The following is an 18,934-nucleotide window of genomic DNA, read 5'->3' on the forward strand; positions in this document are numbered from 1 at the left end:
GCAAATTGAACACTCCCTCTTTGCAATATAAGAGTCAGTAGGTAATACATCATTAACCTTAATCTTTACGAAGTATCATGCACATATCTTCACAATGCTCCAGTAAAATGAAACAGTGTAATTAATTATCTCCACTCTACAGGAAAGGAACAATGGCATGAATGCCAGAAAATAAAAATGTCAAATGAAGAAAATAGCAATAAGAATTGTATTAATCTTCCTTTTTTCAGGACATTAAACATTGTATGACACTACTGTGAAAAATCACGGGCCACCCCAGTTTGAAGCTGGTTATTTAGAACTTGAAAAGGACCAAAATTACATGGAAGTAACATCTTCCTTGTGAAAAATGCAGTAACCAAACTCCTTGTTTGATTCACAATATGCTTTCTAACTCTTGAAGCTAAACACAGGATCATAAAACTTCATGTATTTCTAGGGCCTATCAACAGAGATGCTATAGTAGGAAGTCATAACTCTGTGATTGAAAAGAGGATCCAAGGTGCATACATGTCTTCATACATGTGCATGTACATATTTGGTCAAAGCACAAGTAGGTGGAATCAGATGTGTTCTCCCAATATTTTTTGAAAACAGAAACAACAAATGTGTGTCTTTATACTGTTACTGTTATACTGTAATAGCTTGTTTTTATTCTTTCAGTTCCTTTAAGCACAAGATATGGCAACTGAAAATTCTGGATTTTCCTGAATTCAATTAGTCTTGTGAGTTGACCCTTATGGGATGTCAGGTGCCCACCCAAGTCTCTCTCTCACTCCCCTCCTCAGGTGGGCTGGGGAGAGAAAATACAACAAAGGACTCGTGGGTCAAGATAAGGACAGGGAGGGATCAGCCACCAGTTACTGTCACAGGCGAAACAGACTCGACTTGGGAACACTAATTTCTTACCAATCAAATCAGAGGAGGGAAATGAGAAATAAAAATAAATCTTAAAACACCTTCCCCTCATCCCTCCTGACTTCCAGGTTTGACTTCTGGTTTTCTCTACCTCTTTCCACAGGTGGTGCAGGCAGACAGGAAATGGGAGTTCACCACACATTTCTGCCGCTCCTTCATTTTCCGGGGGAGGACTCCTTACACTCTTCCCCTGCTCCAGAGTGGACTCCCTCCCACAGGAAACAGTCCTCCATGAACTTCTCCAATGTTGAATCTTCCCACAGGCTGCAGTTCTTCACAAATTGCTCCAATACAGTCTCTTCCATGGTGAGCAGTCCTTCAGGAACAGCCTGCTCCAGTGTGAGGCCCTGTGGGGTCACAAATCCTGCCAGCAAACCCGCTCCAGTGTGGGCTTCTCTCTCCATGGGGCCACAGGTCTTGCCAGGAGCCTGTTCCAGCATGGGCTCCCTACTGGGTCATAGCCTGTTTCAGGCATCCCTCTGCTCTGGCATGAGGTCCTCCATGGGCTGCAGCAGGATCTCTTTTCCACCTTGGTCCTCCTTGGGCTGCAGGGGCACAGCTGCCTCACCATGGTCTACACCACGGGCTGCAGGGGAATCTCAGCTCCGACACCTGGTGCACCTCCTCCTCCTCCTTTTGCACTGACCTTGGTGTCTGCAGAGCTGTGTTGCTCTCACGTATTCTCACTCTCCTCTCTCTGGCTGAAGCTGCTATTGTGAAGGTGTTGTTTTCCCCCCTTTCTTGAACATCTTATTCCAGAGGTACTACCCAGCACTCCTGATGGGCTCAGCCCTGGCCAGCAGCAGGTCCCTCTTGGAGCCAGCTGGCATTGGCTCTGTTGGACAATGGGGGAAGCTTCTGGCAGCTTCTCACAGAACCTAACCCTGTAGCCCCATCCACTACCAAAACCTGGCCACATAAACCCAATACAACTAGTAATCAATTGGCATTCCACTTCAAAATATATTGCCACTCTTCAGAGATGTTCTTAAGACCTTTGGAAAAAAATGCATTTTTAAGGGTTTTTTTTTAAATAAACTACCTATCTCCTTTTAAATCGTATCACATTTAAGAAACTAGATAAACAGAGGTTTAGATTCTTATTCAATTCATAGCTTTAAATCCCTTTCTCCTTCCCAAAAAATTTGCAGATATGTTGATCTATCTTCTGGGTCTTGAAAGAGGCATACCTACCAGAATTCATTTTAGCTGACTTTATTTTTTGCCCTGTATCTTGTATAAATAGCCATGGCCCAGAGAACCTGAGGTAACAAAAGATTGTCTACCGAGCACTCCAAAATACTTCACAGTACTCCGGAAGGCTGAGATCTCACAATATTAAAAATGAAGTATCATACTCCACCCAAAACTGAGATATGGTCTGAAACTGTGCTCTAACACATACCACAGGCCAGGCAGAGAAGGATGAGACAGGAAGCCTTCTTCATTGTACCTGAGCTGTTCAAGATAAGGAGCAGTTCACAGTTCTCCAAAAATTAGACATTACATCTTCCTCACCCACAACACTCTCAAAAATACAAAAGAGTGAGACTAATGACTAATATATCAGTTATACCTCCCATTGCACTGAACAGTATTTCTCACTGTTTCCTTGAACATATTCTTCTGACTTCTGTCCCCAGCTTCTTCTTTCATTCTTCAACTGTAAATTTGCTGAGGCAAGACTACTTCACAAAGAGCGGTCCAATTAGTATTTTTAAAATAAACAACAAAAAAGGCTAACCTTTTCTTTCAGATAGTACTGGTTTTGGTCACTTGTCTGCTTGTGAATTAATTTAGTTACATAGTACCTGTATTTCATAAAGGACACTTGTTTCCTAGTGGGACGGTTTTTCTAGTCTTCATCTATAAAAAGCCTCTTTATGGCTTGCCTTTTTTACCCATAGTTCAGGTGAATACCCAACAAAATGACTAAAATCATAAGCAAAGAGAGCAAAAAAAAAAACTTCCCACCTTTAAAATACATTACTGTACCTTTTGCCCAATTATCTCCTTCAAAAAGCATCTACTTAAATCTGTAGCACAATGTACGCATTAACTACATCTCCACATTCACATATTGAGGTAAGTTTGAGATACTTTCATTAGTTGAATTACCTTATCTGCATCCACTTTTCCTCTGATAAATTCTTTCTTCCAAAATTCCAGTGCCTGCTCCAGAGTCAGGCCAATGCCTTTTAGGAAGAGTCCGTACTGCATCCGGCCTCCGTGACGGAGGTGGTGGCTGTCCCGGAGGGCTCTGTGCAACTGCCGCATGCAGAGAGGGAATGACTTCACAGAGAGCTGACAAGAGAAGAATTTCTGTTTAAGACATACTGATCATTTAATTTGTAGGATATATGTTTACTGTGATTATTAATTAGCTCCATTTGAAAATGCCAATGGCTGGAAGAAAAGATGCATGTACAGAGAGCCTTGGGACTGAATTCATAGCACAAGTGAGTCCATAAACTATCCAATTCAATAACCATCTCAAGAACAAAATCCAGAGGACAGAGTAATACAGGTGGCAGTATCAGACTGCCTCCAGCTACAAAGTAACACAGGTTTAATTGCTATCAGGAAAAATATATCCACACTTGCATTACAATATTTCTTGACTCTGCTTTATTTTAGCATCTGGAATGGCGAAGCAGCCTTTGATAGAGTTTTGGGGGACTGGGGAAGGGGAGGGGATTTTCATTCACTGCCAGAGAAACACTATCGTGGTTAAGATGGACACTGAAAACAAATGATTCCTAAAATTCAGATAAAGGAGTTATGTTTTTAATCGTCTCTATACAATTCATGCATGGTGTTTTACATCCCATGCTTTACTTCCATTTTATTTACTTCCTTGTTTTCAAAACCCCTCCTGTAAGTCAAAAATCAAAAAACAGCATTGAAAAGACTAATACTGCAACACAGTAATCATAAACTAAACATCATAGTTTGCAAGATTGTTAAGTAAGAAAATTTTGTTAAATTCTGCTTATAATTATGTTAGATATTTGTGAAAGTACACAAAATTAAACAGCAAATTAAGCATTTCGCTCTGAGTGAACTTCACTCTGAGTCTGAATCCTGATTAGATGCACTTTCAGTTAATTCTGCTCCATTTTGAACTTTAATGCTGTTTCATTCAACAGTTACAAAGCAAATATGAATAAAAAGAAGATAAAGGCTTTCTATTTTGTTTGTACATACAGTACTTGAATTTAAGAAGTTATACTTCAACATCCTATATAACTCCAACATCCTATATAACTCCAGAAACACAACTTACAGCATCAATTTGCTCTAGAGAAATTTTTCCAGTGTTCTTTTGGATGCTGTAATCTGGGCCAACATAAGAATGGCTGAAAAACAAAGCAAACATCATTTAAAGCAGTTCCAAAATACTTTTAAGTTTACAAATTTAGAAAGAAAATAATTTATCAGTTATGGGCTGCAAATATTTAATATCAGGCAAAAACACGAAACCAAGTAACTAGGACTCATAAAGCCAACATTAGAGCAAATACAGCAAAGAAACCCTCTCTCCCTTTATCAGAAAGGAGAAGTGAGGGGTCATACAGGAATACACAGAATAAAGTGCAGCACTTGGTATTGTCATTTAGCAAAATGTGGTTTTTTCTGGAGTTAAACTCTGCATGCCTTCAAAAGACTTAAGATATGATCCTTGTAAATTAGTTACAAAATCCCTCTTGGACAAAGAAATTTGTGCTGACCCGCACTTTACAACCTGCTTTTTGGACCAATAATCTGTATCCAAAGTCCCTGTTTACTTTATTGCCTGTAATACTGTACTGTCAACTTTTGAGTTTGGTTGGGTTCTGGTGTAAGCATTCCCCCAGGCCTGTTCTGCAGCCCTGCATATATCTTCATTCAAGAAGTCTCAATATTTAAAAGTAAAAGCTGGGCATTAGATGCTTGTATTTGATTTGAAATTACTTGGGTGACAATGTCTGTGTGACTGTCTCTGCTGTAGTGTAGGGTTACCTGAACTTAGCTCAGCTTTCAAAGGTAGCTTCTTTGCAGTATGAGTGAAAGATGAGACAGCACATGTAAATAAATTCCTGTGCTACTCTGGCTAGGACTTAAACTGTATTGATATGTCAGTAATGCAGGAAAGGCCATCCCATACTTACTGTTACTCTTCAGTTTTTGCGTTTTTAATTTTTCCCCACAGTAGTTTGTCCTTCAAACAGTTGTAGGTTGCTACCTGAAGCTTCTTTTTCACCAGACTAAACTAAGTCAACTCAGCTTCTCCCTACAGTTCACGTATAGACCCAGTCCTACAGCAGGATGATGGGATTACATACAACGGGTTTTGTCCATCTGAAATTACTCCTGCTGAGTATTTTGAACAGTAGAGCGTTAACAAGCCTGTACACCCCATAAAAAGCAGGAGTTGCACAAGTGTTCTTCTCACACATTTAGATATTAAGTTTCCATCTCTATTAAATTGTTAGTTTCAGCAAGTTAAATCTCTTTTAGCCTACTGTGAGCATGTGAAATCCCTAAACACAATCTTGTATCAAATACTTTTAACATTTTTACTGAAAATGTTTTCTTTTTTTTGGTCCAGTACAAATGGTACTAGAAAGCACCAATGAAATAGAATAGAATAAAAAGAGTACTAAGTAACATAAAAAATACATATTTAGTCTAAAACTAGTTGCAAAATACATTTCCTTTAAAAAAAATAATGGGCATGGGTTAAAATATCTATGAAGACATAATCCACAGTAAAATCACCTTTTCAGAGGACTAGCTAATTTGTAAGTCACAAGCAAACATGAATAGATGCCAAAGCATGTGTGGGGCATTAACAACTAAACAATGCTCTGTAACCATCAATTGTAAGATCTTTTCATTAATTTCTAAGCTTTTGCTTCCCTGACAGAGGTCTATTGACGTATGCCAAAAGTAAAATACTGCTCTACATATTCAGATAATGAAGGTAGAAGAAAATCTACAACTAGCTAATATTCTCCTTTCTCAAGAGCAAGATGAAGCAAAAGGAATCACAGATTCACAGAAATAAATAACAAAGATGACCTATTTGGTCACCTGTCTGTTCACTGCCAGAGGCTGCTTTTCAAATTGCAAGATCTATTTTGTTCATTTTAAAAAACTTCCAAAAAAGGCAACTTGGAAGCATTTGTATAATTTTTTCAGTTGGTGACAAACCAGAAACAGTCCTTCCATTTTCACAAAAGCAAAATGGAAGTGATTTACCAGTTGTATAACATGCATACCCAAGGTAACGTAAGAATGTACAAGAAATACCAGTTAGCATAAATGTGGGGTACAGTATCCCTGTTAAAGTAGCTTTTTTTGGAACCTTTCCTTTTTCCATATTTAAAAAAAAGCACAGACAGGACTGATTACTGTGAGATACTCAAGGACTGTTCCACTTACATAGATGCAGAGTACATATCAAAAGAAATTTTCAATTTCTTAGTGATTACTCCTAGAGAGCACAGTTTATGAAAAGCTAACTTAATTGCTCTTGATCTTCAAATGGAGAAAGGTATACCACTGAGCTGTATTTTTTACAGTCCCAGCAAGATGTAGGGTAATAAAATCATGGAATGTTACTGGCATTCAGAAGTATCCCCAGCTATGTAACAGTAACAATAACACTGCAATCCTTGTTTTCATTCCTTGCTCTTGAACAAAGTTTAATCGTATGTAAATAAGCAGAGATACCATGAAAGCTATTTTTTCTATTCTGATTTACACTAAAAACAACAAAACATAAAACTCTTCCTATATAATAAAAATTATGAGATTTTTAAAAATCTAAATAAAATGTCAGGTTTTGGGAACAGATAGCTCAAGCAGTACAGCACCATAGAAAATAAGGAGCATGATCTAGCAAACTAGATCTGCATCCCAATTCCCCATGCAGTACTGCCATGACAGAGCCTCAACACTTCCATTTTTAATAATCCAACATCATTTCAATGATCTTAATGCTAAGCTGTATGTGTTCAAAACCAGCATTCGTTACTGACATCCAATATTTAAGTAAATTTCTATCCTTAAAGACATTAAAAATTCGACAAAAATAAACACCTGAGCAACCTGATCTAACCAGATCTGCATTAAGCATGGGCTAGATTAAATCATCTCAAGAGGTTCACTTCAAGCTAAATTATTCCACTATTCTAAACCAGCTCGCTCTAATTGTATGGACCTTGTCCTTTTGCATACTACCATAGTAAGAAAAGTCTCCCATATAAAGTGATAAAAAGCAATCATGTATGTAAGAAAGAGACCTATGCTTAGCCTTTCCTAAAAATGAAGTAGAAAGCTTATATACATATATTTACACATGCACACACATATATATCTGCACACACACACTCATACTACTAAGAGGGAGGCAGATTATTTATTCTAATGGTTCACACTTTCAGCAATCTACTTAGGTCCATTAAAAAAACAAATTAGTACTCCATTCATCAATGACAGCAAAATCTCCCAAAAAGAGCAGAGAGCATAGAATATTTGCAACAAGGAAGGCCCATGCTCTGAGCACTGTAATTTGGAATCTGTTTTGTTCATAAAGAAGCTTAATAACCTTGCCCTTGCTATTAAAAAAAAAACTTTATAAAAGCTACAACTATTTTTTGTTACTTAGAAGCAACACTAGTTCTATAAATTATGTTCCACGTCATTTACAAAGGGAATTAAGTTGAAGGGTTACTTTTGGGGTTTTTTTTCCAGTCAAAGCCAATCACACAGATGAGGTCTGTAAAAAACCTGTACCTAAGGCATTCTACCAAAACAATTACTTTAATCTGCATGAAGGAATACACTCATGCTTTCACTTCATACTACCTGAGATGACTAAGCAGAGGTTGAAGTCTCTCATCAGACTGTATGGAAGGTAGTGATCTTGCTGTCAGCTGGAAGAAAAAAGGAGTACAATCAATAAAATATTAGCTTAAAAAACTTGGTAACACAAGGCAGGATTATGTTAGAAGTCACACTGTATTCTTACAACTTTATACAACATTGGGTAAGACGTAATTTCTCCTATAAAAAATAATGAAGCACAGCCTTCCAGAATCTGAAGCTAGCAGAAATATTCACAAGTTAACAAACAGTGAAAAATAATTTTTCTAAAATTACAATGCTATTAGAATTAAATAGCAAGACTTCATTGAAAGTGGTGTATGTTTTCCAAACGTATTTGAACTAGAAGTCATATTGTGCCTAGACAGCCTTCTACAAGTGTAAATATAATACATGAAGCCACATTATACATAATTTACACAGTATCTAGCACCATGGGACTTATATAAACATGCCTCTGTGTACAGTTTTTTTTAAATGGGCATAACCTGATTTGAAATTTGGTTGTTTTAAAATAAACACTTTTTTTTTCTTATAACTCATATGACTAGTTAAAACATTCAATTTTTCTGCATAAATAAACCTAGCAATCTATAGATCCACAAATACATGTCACACTATTGTGGAATACTAATTAACTGGTGTATTAACTAAAATAATTGGAAAAATACATGTATTAAATTTGCTTAGTATCTGTATACAAGGTAGCTACCTTCACCTATAAAAGCTACAAACATAGCACTGTTGATCATTCTGACATACATCTAACAAAATATTGAACATAACATGCATTTCATGATTCTGTGGCTGTATTTTGAAAACTAACTATGAATAAATTAGAAATTTTGAGATATTTCACACTGTATAAATAAGCATCAAGTACTTAAGTATTTTACAAGTAACTCAAAAATAAAATGCATTAAAAATATGTAATTCCTGAAAGACCCCCCCATTCATTACATCCATTCCATAACCTTTGCTGCTAGGCAGAAGTCGGACTAGAATCAAATTTGAAACTTGCACCTCAAGCTCGCAATACCATGCCCGAGCTAAATGAGAGGAGGTTCAAAGCAGCCGTCTGCCAAGGGAAGTTGAAGCTACTGAACACAGGGACAGCAGCAAAGGAGGAAGGGGCCATTTCTGCTGCTGAGGGAGCCCTGGACTGCAGCAATCACTGTCTCACAACGTGGCTCTTCTCAGTCCCAGGTAACCCAAATGTACTCATCCAATCTGACTGCTGCAGGAAAGATTAACCTGGCACTCTCAGCAACCCATTCATCTTCCTTTTAAAAAGGGCACCTATCTCAGCAATAAAGCATGATCCACATTCCCTTGTTTTATGGAGCTAGATTGAGATGCATATGATATACTAGAACTTCAGTAAACCCTGCATTTACTCAGAAGTGTTTTTTTAATTAAAAAAACCCTCATTTTCCTACCACTGAGTTTTAAAGGCCGATATAAGGATTGTTCTATATTCATGTCCCCTATAAAGTAACCCTCTAATTTTGTTTTTAACACAACCAGAAAATCAGAAATTATTTCTGAAAAGAACTTGGAAGCCTTCTAAACACCAACCAAGTTACTCCACAAGTTATCAGAACAAAGACTGAACCACCCAAAATACCATCTCCTTCTTTTTCCATTAATAACTTAAGAGATACAGAAAACAGTATTTGTGTGCATACTCAAATACAGATACAATTTTACATAACACAAGCATATGGTATTTTTCTCTATGCAGTACTTGAAATATTGCATTTAAGCAGAAAAAAACAATGCATTTATGACAGGACGTTTATGAAAGTCTGACTGGACAGTGATGTAAGCAGCAAAAAAAAAAAAGTAACATTCAAAACCTGAAAAAGTATCAACATTATTATCAAAGTTATATATACAATAAAGTACGTTTCTGTGTAAGCACTATCAATTAACAGAAACACTGGTTTAAAACTAATTTAGGAGACTTGTAGTAATTGAGGCAGAACCAAGACCTAGTGATCTTTAATGAAGATTTTACTTGACATCGCAATGAAAGAATATTGAAGAGGTGGTCTGTGCTGGCTGTTTCAGGATCCACCATTAAAAGGCAGAAAAACATAATCCCTTGAAGTCGAAGGAGAATCCACATGGCCAATATTTTTCTGAATCTGCAAATCTTAGGAGCAAAATGACTCCCCATTTTCCTCTATTATGTTGCCTGGACAAGGTAATGTTCTCTACACACCATAGTGTTGTGAAAATAAGATCTAACACTTTTCAAATCTTAGAACAAACACTTTGTCCAGTTATTTCAAATGTTTATTTTCTGGAAGATGTGGAATCTAACACCCAGGATAGCTTTCCTTAAACATAGTTGAGGAGACTTCATCAAAATATTTGAACAACTTTAATTGAAAGAGCACATTTTCCTTCAACTTGCCTGGATTATAAAAATAAAAGGTAGCATTTTCAAGTATAAAGTTTCTCCTTATCACCTTATGTTTTTTCTAACAGAGCCAGAGTGTAAATAAAAGCAGCTTTTACAAAGGTCATGGTAAATTAACACTAGTGGTTTTAAACAGCTAAGAATTTTAGGAGCTTTTTCAACAGCATTTTTCTAGAAGATGATCCCTATCACACATTCCAAATTGAGATTTTGAAGACTTTTTTCAACCACTCTGAAATAAAATTTAGACAAATTCCTGCAAGCACAGCCTTGCCTTCACCTCTATATGGTACTCAACATAAAGATCACCATACCAGGGAAAAAAAGGCAAAAACATGACATTTGATATTTTAGATATATGAAAGATATCAAAATGTTGTCAAATAAAGAGCATAGCTCTAAACTTTAATCATGTTGAAGCAGTTCAATTTACAGAGAACATAAAACACTGCTGACTTAAGATAATTCAAGTCCTGAGGCTTGGATCATCAGAGGAGGGGGCAGAGTGAGCAGCAGACAAGGACACACAGACAGAGCTAAACTGAGATGGTGACCTTATAACCCCAAGTTCAGCAATAAGACTGAGGGGTAATTTTTCCAGAGCTCCCATTGCTCAAGACCTGGCTGGACATCAGTCTGCTGCTGGTAAGCATTGCTTGTGGGGTTTTTTGTTTTGGTTTCCTTTCTCATGTAATAAACTGTTTTTACCTCATTTCACTCCTCTCACTGGTCACAAGACTGAAGAGATCAGTGTCTGCCCCTCGACTTCCTCTCACGAGGATGCTGAGAACCGCAGTGAGGTCTCCCCTCAGTCTCCTCTTCTCCAGGCTGAACAGACCAAGCGACCTCAGCTGCTCCTCATACAGCTTCCCCTCAAGGCCCTTCACCATCCTTGTGGCCTCCTTTGGACACTTTCTAACAGTACTTAATAACTGTCTTATATTGTGGCACCCAAAACTGCCCCCAGGACTCGAGGTGAGGCTGCCCCAGTGCAGAGCAGAGCAGGACAATCCCCGCCCTTGCCCGGCTGGTGATGCTGTGTCTGACACCCCCCAGGACAGGGTTGGCCCTCCTGGCTGCCAGGGCACTGCTGACTCATATTTGTCTTTCCATCACCCAGGAGCCCCAGGTCCCTTTGCACAGCGCTGCTCTCCAGCCTCTCATTCCCCAGTCTGTGCACACAACTAGGGCTACCCAATCCCAGGAGCAGAATCTGTCGCTTTCCCTTGTTAAACTTCATATGGTTGGTGATTGCTCAGCCCTCTAATTTGTCAAGGTCTCTCTGCAGGGCCTGTTCACAACTTACTGCCTGACCTATCTGTGCCCAAAAAAATGCACTATAGTCTATTTGTTCCCATTAAATGCATCACTCAGTTGAGTATGAGCCCTCACAGTAGCAAAGTGCAAGAGGGAAAGAAGGTAAAAGCTAAATGGAAACAAAAATATGAGTAAAATATGACATCATGGTAGTCACTGCAGCAGTAACACCTCTAAAGGAATGGTATACAATTAAAAATTATCTTTTGTGGAATGAAAGAAAGTTACTTTCTGCTCTGCTAATCCAACACCACTTCAGGTAAAGCGCCTTTTTCTTGAGCTTTTTGAAAGAGATAGCTCTCTCTCTCTCTATATATATATGTATACCTATCTATACATAGATATCTATGTATATATACATAGATACATATCTCGCTAAAGGTTATATATATATATAACCTTTAGCGATAGCTATTTAACGTTAAAAGACAAACACTTGTTCCCACTAACTCATTAAACTTTATTTAAAGATCTGTTTGGCCAGCATTTTAAGATGTTTTCTAAATGTAACCAATCTAACAGAATATCAAATCTTATGTAACCAAACCATACGTTTTTTTTTTTTAATTGACAACACTGTAGCTATGGCATATCTGAGAGTCAGAATTACAGATCCCAGCTTTCCCCCTCCACTGGGAATAACTGAGAAACAAGAGAAGACAGTAAGACACTGTGAAAGTCTTTACCTTAATTCTGAATTTTTTTCCATAACCCTAGTTTATCTAGATTAGGTTTTTCCATAAACTAGTTTATCTGTAGCAATCTGTTTACCCGTTGCTTTTCCTATCCCAGATTGTTCCCCGCCGTTCCTTGTCCCTAGCCCTGGCCCTTCCCTCGGGCTCTCCCTATTGGTTCCTGTACCCCAACTCCGCCCAGGTACCGCCCCTGCGATCTGACAAAACCCCCCTGCGCCCGGATCAAGAGGTCTCTCTGCCTCTGGGGATCGCTGGGACAAGATGTAGCTATTACTAGATCCTCTTAAACTCTTATGGAGAGACCCTTCTCGCCTCCTTCATCATCACTGGTTGTAAAGCGGACAGCTGCCGGAGCAAAACCGCGGAATTGTCCGAAATGGACTGCGGGAGGGTGACAATGGTCGCACTGCCCTAAGCAGCTCTGCTGAGCTCTCAGGGAAAGCTGCAGCTTGCTCAACTAAACCTAGCATTACAACAGCTATCCTTCTGGAGTATCCGTTTGATCAAAAAAAAAAAACCAATCTTCAGGAGATGCTACAAAAGCCTTTGGGAAGCTTTCCTCATTTTAAGATCTGGAACAGGTTTAAAATAATGCTGTAGAAAGATTTTAGTTCTACTCAGTAAAGATTGTATCATAATAATCACTATATTGTTATAGATACACTACACACATCAGAGTACTCTTTACATATTTATAAGATCAACATAGAATCATAGGGTGGTTTGGGTTGGAAGGGACTATAAAGCTCATCTAGTTCCAAACCCTCTGTCATGGGCAGTGACACCTTCCAGTAAACCAGAGCCCCATCCAGCCTGGTCTTGAACATGAACTGCGCAAATATCCAGCAAGATTATGATAAATAACAGGCCTTTAAGTCTCAGTTCCACTTACATAGAGTCCAACTGTAAGTGTTTCTCAAAACATTTAACCAAGGCCATGCTTTTATATAAAAGGGGAACTCTACTATACAATGACATTTCACACACAAATCACTCACATGAAGTCTCTTTCCTGCAGCAATCTGCTTTCAGCCACAAAAAGTAGTTTTCGTGTACATTTTATTAAGCCTAAATAGAGGAAGTAATAGCCATAAAAGACTCCTTAATGCATTTCTCTCTGATTAGAAGCATTGTTCATGAATAGAAGCTCTAAAACTTTAAAACAACTTCATTTTCAACAAAACCTGAATTTTAGCTGGCTATTCTCTAAAATGCAGTTTTAAAGGATATGAATTCTCCAGTAAGGCATTTTAATGCACCAGGCACCAAGACACTTGCTTTAGATTAAATTTCAGATACAATGTCTAGAAAGGTTTTGTACTTCTGAGAAAGCCTTAATATTACTTTGGTTTGCCTTTATTTTTTTAAAAGACATTTCAGAATGATATTACATGGTTTGTATGATTTTGCACAAAGAAGTTATGAGATGCAGATACTGCCAGAACCCAAGAATTCAAGTTAATTACATTCCAGAGAAACACCTTCAGCATCCAACTAAGTTGCAGGCTGTCTCATACCAACAAAAACCGATTGATTGTGAAACATCAGCTGTAGTGCTAATGTTGTTACAAAATGTCACAATGCAAATGTTATGCAGCTGGGGAACCTGAAATAAGAAAGCAGTGTTTGCATGCCAGTATGCTGCTGTACCTAGACAGTTGACATTTTAACACTGATCAATTTTATTTTGAAAAAAGCTGGAGTTCAAGCTTTCACAGCATCCTACATATCTCAAGCGTTGTATAAAATTAATAAGTAATTTTTGCCAAGGCTTCTTCAGTTATTAAAAGTTATTTCAGCAGCACTTACACTGAAATATGCTCAATAAAAACTACACCAAAAATTAATGTTACATCTATTCCACAACAATTGTTAACACACAACCTATATAACAGCAAATAACATTCTTCAAAACTAACAAAACTATGCAAAAAATGCTTTTGACATTATCAAACCTTTTTTAAAATGGATCAATATAATTTAATACATCAAGCATTCTGATTATTTCCATCTAGTACCACCAAATTTATGGACTAAAGGAAATAAATAATACAGACTAGCATTACTGGGCTTCCAGTATAAATGTAACAATTCTGACATTTCTCAAGCACAGGAAAAAATTTCACTCTTGAATCTGTAGTGGATGGTATAAGTGTCAATATAAGGCTGAAGATGGTTTTGTGGGTTTGCTTTTGTTTTCTTAACTACGTAAAACTCTCCACCAACTCCTCTCTCACACACACACACCTACCCCCCCTTCAAGCCAGCCAAAAGAAAATCACACAGAACACAAAGTGGCCTTTTATGTTTAAGGAAAGCACATCAAAGGCAGCAACTAACTTATTTAAAAAACAAACAAAAAAAGGAATTAAAGTTATATTATTAGCACTGTCATTTTCTTTTTGGACTCTAAAAGGCAGGGCACAATAGTTATCAATGTTGCTTAGATGCTGTATCTGAAAATTTAAAACCTATATACTAGTATAATTAAATATAAATTATGTTGTAAGATATATATTCTAAATTATAAATATTAGATATACAATGTCTTCTTTCATTTTGCCAGTTAAGTCAAGCTACCAAAGGACAAATTTTCCATAAAAGAAGAAAGAAATTAAGAGTTATGAAAAGTGTCCTTGCTTGTCCTAGATATTTACCTAATACTTTAAGAACTCTGAAGAAACCAAACTCCACTAATTTCAGCTCAGCATTTGTCAAATGTACTCAGAATAATAATTAATGTTTTCCTGAGGCACTTGCTTCTGAAAGTAATTGATTTCTTTTTTCTATTTGGAAATGTCTAGGCTTTCATATTCACACTGAGGTATAAATAACATCTGGATTGGAGTCTCATACTTAGTCTTTAAAGCAAAATTTTTCAATAATTAAACCTTGTTTAATTGCTAAGCAAACTGTTGCTGGGTTTTGCAGCATTATTACTTGTGCATATAATCATTTCACTTGCATGTGAGGGTGACAGCATGTAAATGAACTCATCTCTTGTACTTTTTTGCATACTAAAATAAAGCTGAAGTTGACAGTTATGAAGATGCTCATTAGATATTTTCCCCCAAAAATAAGTTATTGATTCCATCTTTCTTACAATAGTGTATAGTGTGTTTCAGGCTTTAATTATATGTAGATTGAAGCAGACATTTAAGAAGCTACCTTGTCAGCAAAATCCAAATCTTCTGTTAAATAGTATTGCTTCCCATAGTTGTAAAGGTTCTTCAGTGATTTTATCAACTGTTTCACCACTGACTTGGCCTTTACAGAGAGCCTTGTCAACTTTTCATTTAGTCCTCAGTCCTTTTTATCAACTTCCAGATACCTAGTAATTTTCAAACCAAACAAACAGTGTACTGGAACACTCGCCTTCGCAGCAAGCATGGAAAATGAAATAGTTTCTTTTATTCCACTTTATTTCACTATGAACTTCTGATTCATGCAAACAGTTCTTCATCTCTTCATTACTCCTTACTATTCTTTGGCTGCATGCAGATCTTCTGTTTCTTTCTCTGGCATTATTTATGAACAGAAAGTTGTTGCTTTTCCAGTCCTTCTCCCAGAGACTAAATGGTGATTCCATTACTCCAAAGTAACCTGGAATGTGTTCCTCAGTTCAGCTATACAGTGATGCCTTAATTAACTTGCATCCATGGAGCATTACTGAAGTGGGAGAAGGTAACTCAGACAGCAGTGATTTCCCCAAGGTCTTAATGTTATGATTTTAAAGTTTCACACGCACATCCCGCACCTCGCTCTTCATTCGTGAGAAGGAAATTAAGAAAGCCAAAATCTCTTCATAAAATCTCTTCTTGGTAGAAGCTACTAGTCAATATCACACAAGAAGCAATTGGATAGAACGTATGAAAGATTATTATTTAAAGACCCTCAAAGTCACGGTCACAAACCATGGTAGGTGTTTCCCAACACAAACTTCATCAGTCTAGCATTGTGTTCCAAAACTGCTTTAAGAACAACCACACTAGCAGAAGTTCTCTGATGATGAAGACTATATAGTCAAAAAAAGAAGAAGCAACTCTCTATATACCCATCCAATACACTTGATTAAAAGCTCATTTTACATAGTCATCATTACTACTACAGGGCTTCATCAATGTAGGCCATCATAAAAACCTTCAGTTAAAAACTGCTATGTATTTTATCTTTACAAACCCTATTACTAAAGCCCTATCCACTACAGGAAACAAATGTCTGCTACTGTATAAAAATCAGTTACTATAAATCAGTTTTATTACAGAACTTCAGAAGAGATATTTAAATTTTAGTAGTAATAGGATTTTACTACCGGGAATTGATTATCTGTCCAGTTCTGGGCTCCCCAGTACAATAGAGATGGACACACCAGAGGAAGACCATCATAGGGCCATGAAGATGAAGGGACTGGAGCATCTGTTATGAGGAAAGACTGGGAGAGTTGGGACTGTTCAGCATGGAGGCAGAAAGGGTCTGGAGGATTCTACCAATGAAGGGAGGGTGGAAAGAGAACAGAGCCAGGGTCTTTCCATGGGTGACCAGTGACAGGACCAGATGAAACACAGACAACAGACTGAAATGCAGGAGATCCCATCTGAACATCAAGGAACACTGTATTATGTACTGTGTATTTGGTTTTCAACAACTGTGATTCACAATGTGGCCGAGGTTTGAAAGCACCTCTGAAGGTCATCTAGAGCTGTTTGACCAGGACTGCCCAGGCAGGTTTTGAGTATCTCCAAGGATGGAGACTCTGCAATCTCCCTGGGTAATCTGCTGAAAATCAAATACATAATACATAATACAGCCCATAAAACACTACCAAATATTTCTGAACTACTAGCCTTCCTGTTGTGCATACAAGAGCTTCCATTCTCTAACCAGCCTCCAAAGTCCACATTTTCATCTGCAATGTAGGGAAATTTTAAAAACTACTCCTGATTATTCTGACAAGTTCTAACAAGATTGTCAAGTCCTTTTTTCAGGAGGATGAAATGAAGGGAGGTTTTTTGGAAACAAGATCATTTTACTCTCAGATATCTTTCAGGGAAAAATTATTAACAAAACATCTTAAAACCACTTGTTCTTAGGGACCAAGATTACTTACTGAAGTCAACACTAATCAAGGCTGTGTTCTTATTCAGCCCTTAAACACTAAGATAGAGACACTAACATCTAAGGAAAAAGGATACTATTGCAAACCATTTTTCTGTGTTTAACGACCTTCTCAAATCTCCATATAGTTACTTTTTTCCCTTGACAAATTTACCATACAATTTCAAATAAGTTTAAATAACCCTTAGGAATTCCATACCTGATCTTTCGTAACAAACAACATAGAAAACATTTTATTATGACAGCCTGGATGACAGCAATCTCTTACTTCCAAAACTCAGAAGGCAGCATTTGAATTTCAATTGTTTTATTCTCTCAGTATGTGGTACTGCTTGAAACTAATAGTTTGTTGCTAAAACTTAGAAAAATATCCATCTTTTAAAAGTAAAAAGGTATTTGGAATACTTCTGCTCAGTTGTGCATATTTTACAATACTCATTAACTTTTTTTAAGAAGCAAAATCAAATCTTGCCAGCCTTTAAACCCCAGTTTCCCATATGTTCAAGTATCAGTGATTACATTCTTATCTTTAGTGAGTAGAGCTAAAAACATGACAGGCACTCAAATTCCATACTGTTAAAACCCAGCATTAATCTGAGCCTACTTATCATCATTTTCCAACATTTTACTTCATCTCAACTCTCCGCTGCCAGTAACAGCAATGACACTTCCCAAACACGAGTAAGAGTTAATGTTTAAATATTTTCTTTCCAAAACAGAAAAGGACATTCATATTAAGGAGAACTACTAGCAACTCCAACAACATGCAATGCTCTGATTTCCTTAAAATGTTCTTTCTTTTAAATGTTGATTACTTGTATTTACAATTATTACAAATATTTTACTTCTGAATAAACAAATACACTTTGACATAAGAACACTTCCCCCAGAAGTAAATTTCATGAAGCAGAAAACCAAGCCTTCAAAAAAAGCTACTTATTTATAAAACATAAATTTTGCTGCCTTAGAACTTAACCATGTAAGTGGGACCTCCATTTGACCCATATTAAGGCCTGTGGCTCAGTGCCTTTCAGAGCAAAGTGCACACAGCAAGCCGCTGAAGTGAAGCCGAAGCTGGTGGCTTCAAGGCCCAGGGATGTTCTCCTTCCCAGCCCCTGGCAGCCAGGCTGCTGCCAGCCCCTGACCCCAGCCAGGCTGACCATGTATTCCTCACACACACACACTGTACAGACGCTGCTGGCCACCTCAAGAACTCCACAAACACAAAAACAGGCACCACATGCACACAAACAGCACATGCACAGACAAACCACACAATATGGGCTGGGTTGTTCACATGTGTTGGCTGATTTCAGGCATATAAGCCTCTCGTAGCTGGCCACAAACTGTGGTCTCCTCAGAGGCTGCCTCTCGAGCCCTGACTCTCCCTCTGGACATCTTGGACACCAGACACTCCAGCACCAACTCCCAAACCCTCTGCTCTCTCCAGTATCTTGCCCCCAGACTTACGGGCTCTGGCTCTCAGCCTTCTGAAACTACTCACCAGCTCCATGGGATAGAAGGTTGCTAGCACTACACACACAGAAAACAGAGAACAAGCTCAACCAGGAAAATAATTAGGAATAAT

At 37.7% G+C, this 18,934-nt stretch overlaps 1 protein-coding gene across 1 annotated transcript in view; it reads right to left on the minus strand.

The window, feature by feature from the left end:
* The window catches only part of PRIM2 (DNA primase subunit 2), a 96,539-nt gene that overhangs the window by 30,636 nt on the left and 46,969 nt on the right, over window positions 1-18,934 (minus strand). Inside the window, exons 7-9 of the mRNA XM_082303037.1 lie at window positions 7,774-7,841; window positions 4,205-4,277; window positions 3,037-3,222 (exon numbers count right to left, since the gene is read on the minus strand). Of these exons, the coding sequence (XP_082159163.1) occupies window positions 3,037-3,222; window positions 4,205-4,277; window positions 7,774-7,841 (327 nt within the window). The remainder of the gene's footprint in view (window positions 1-3,036; window positions 3,223-4,204; window positions 4,278-7,773; window positions 7,842-18,934) is intronic.

This window comes from Coloeus monedula (genome assembly GCF_965178545.1).
Source record: "Coloeus monedula genome assembly, chromosome: 2".
Classification (NCBI taxonomy): Eukaryota; Metazoa; Chordata; class Aves; order Passeriformes; family Corvidae; genus Coloeus; species Coloeus monedula.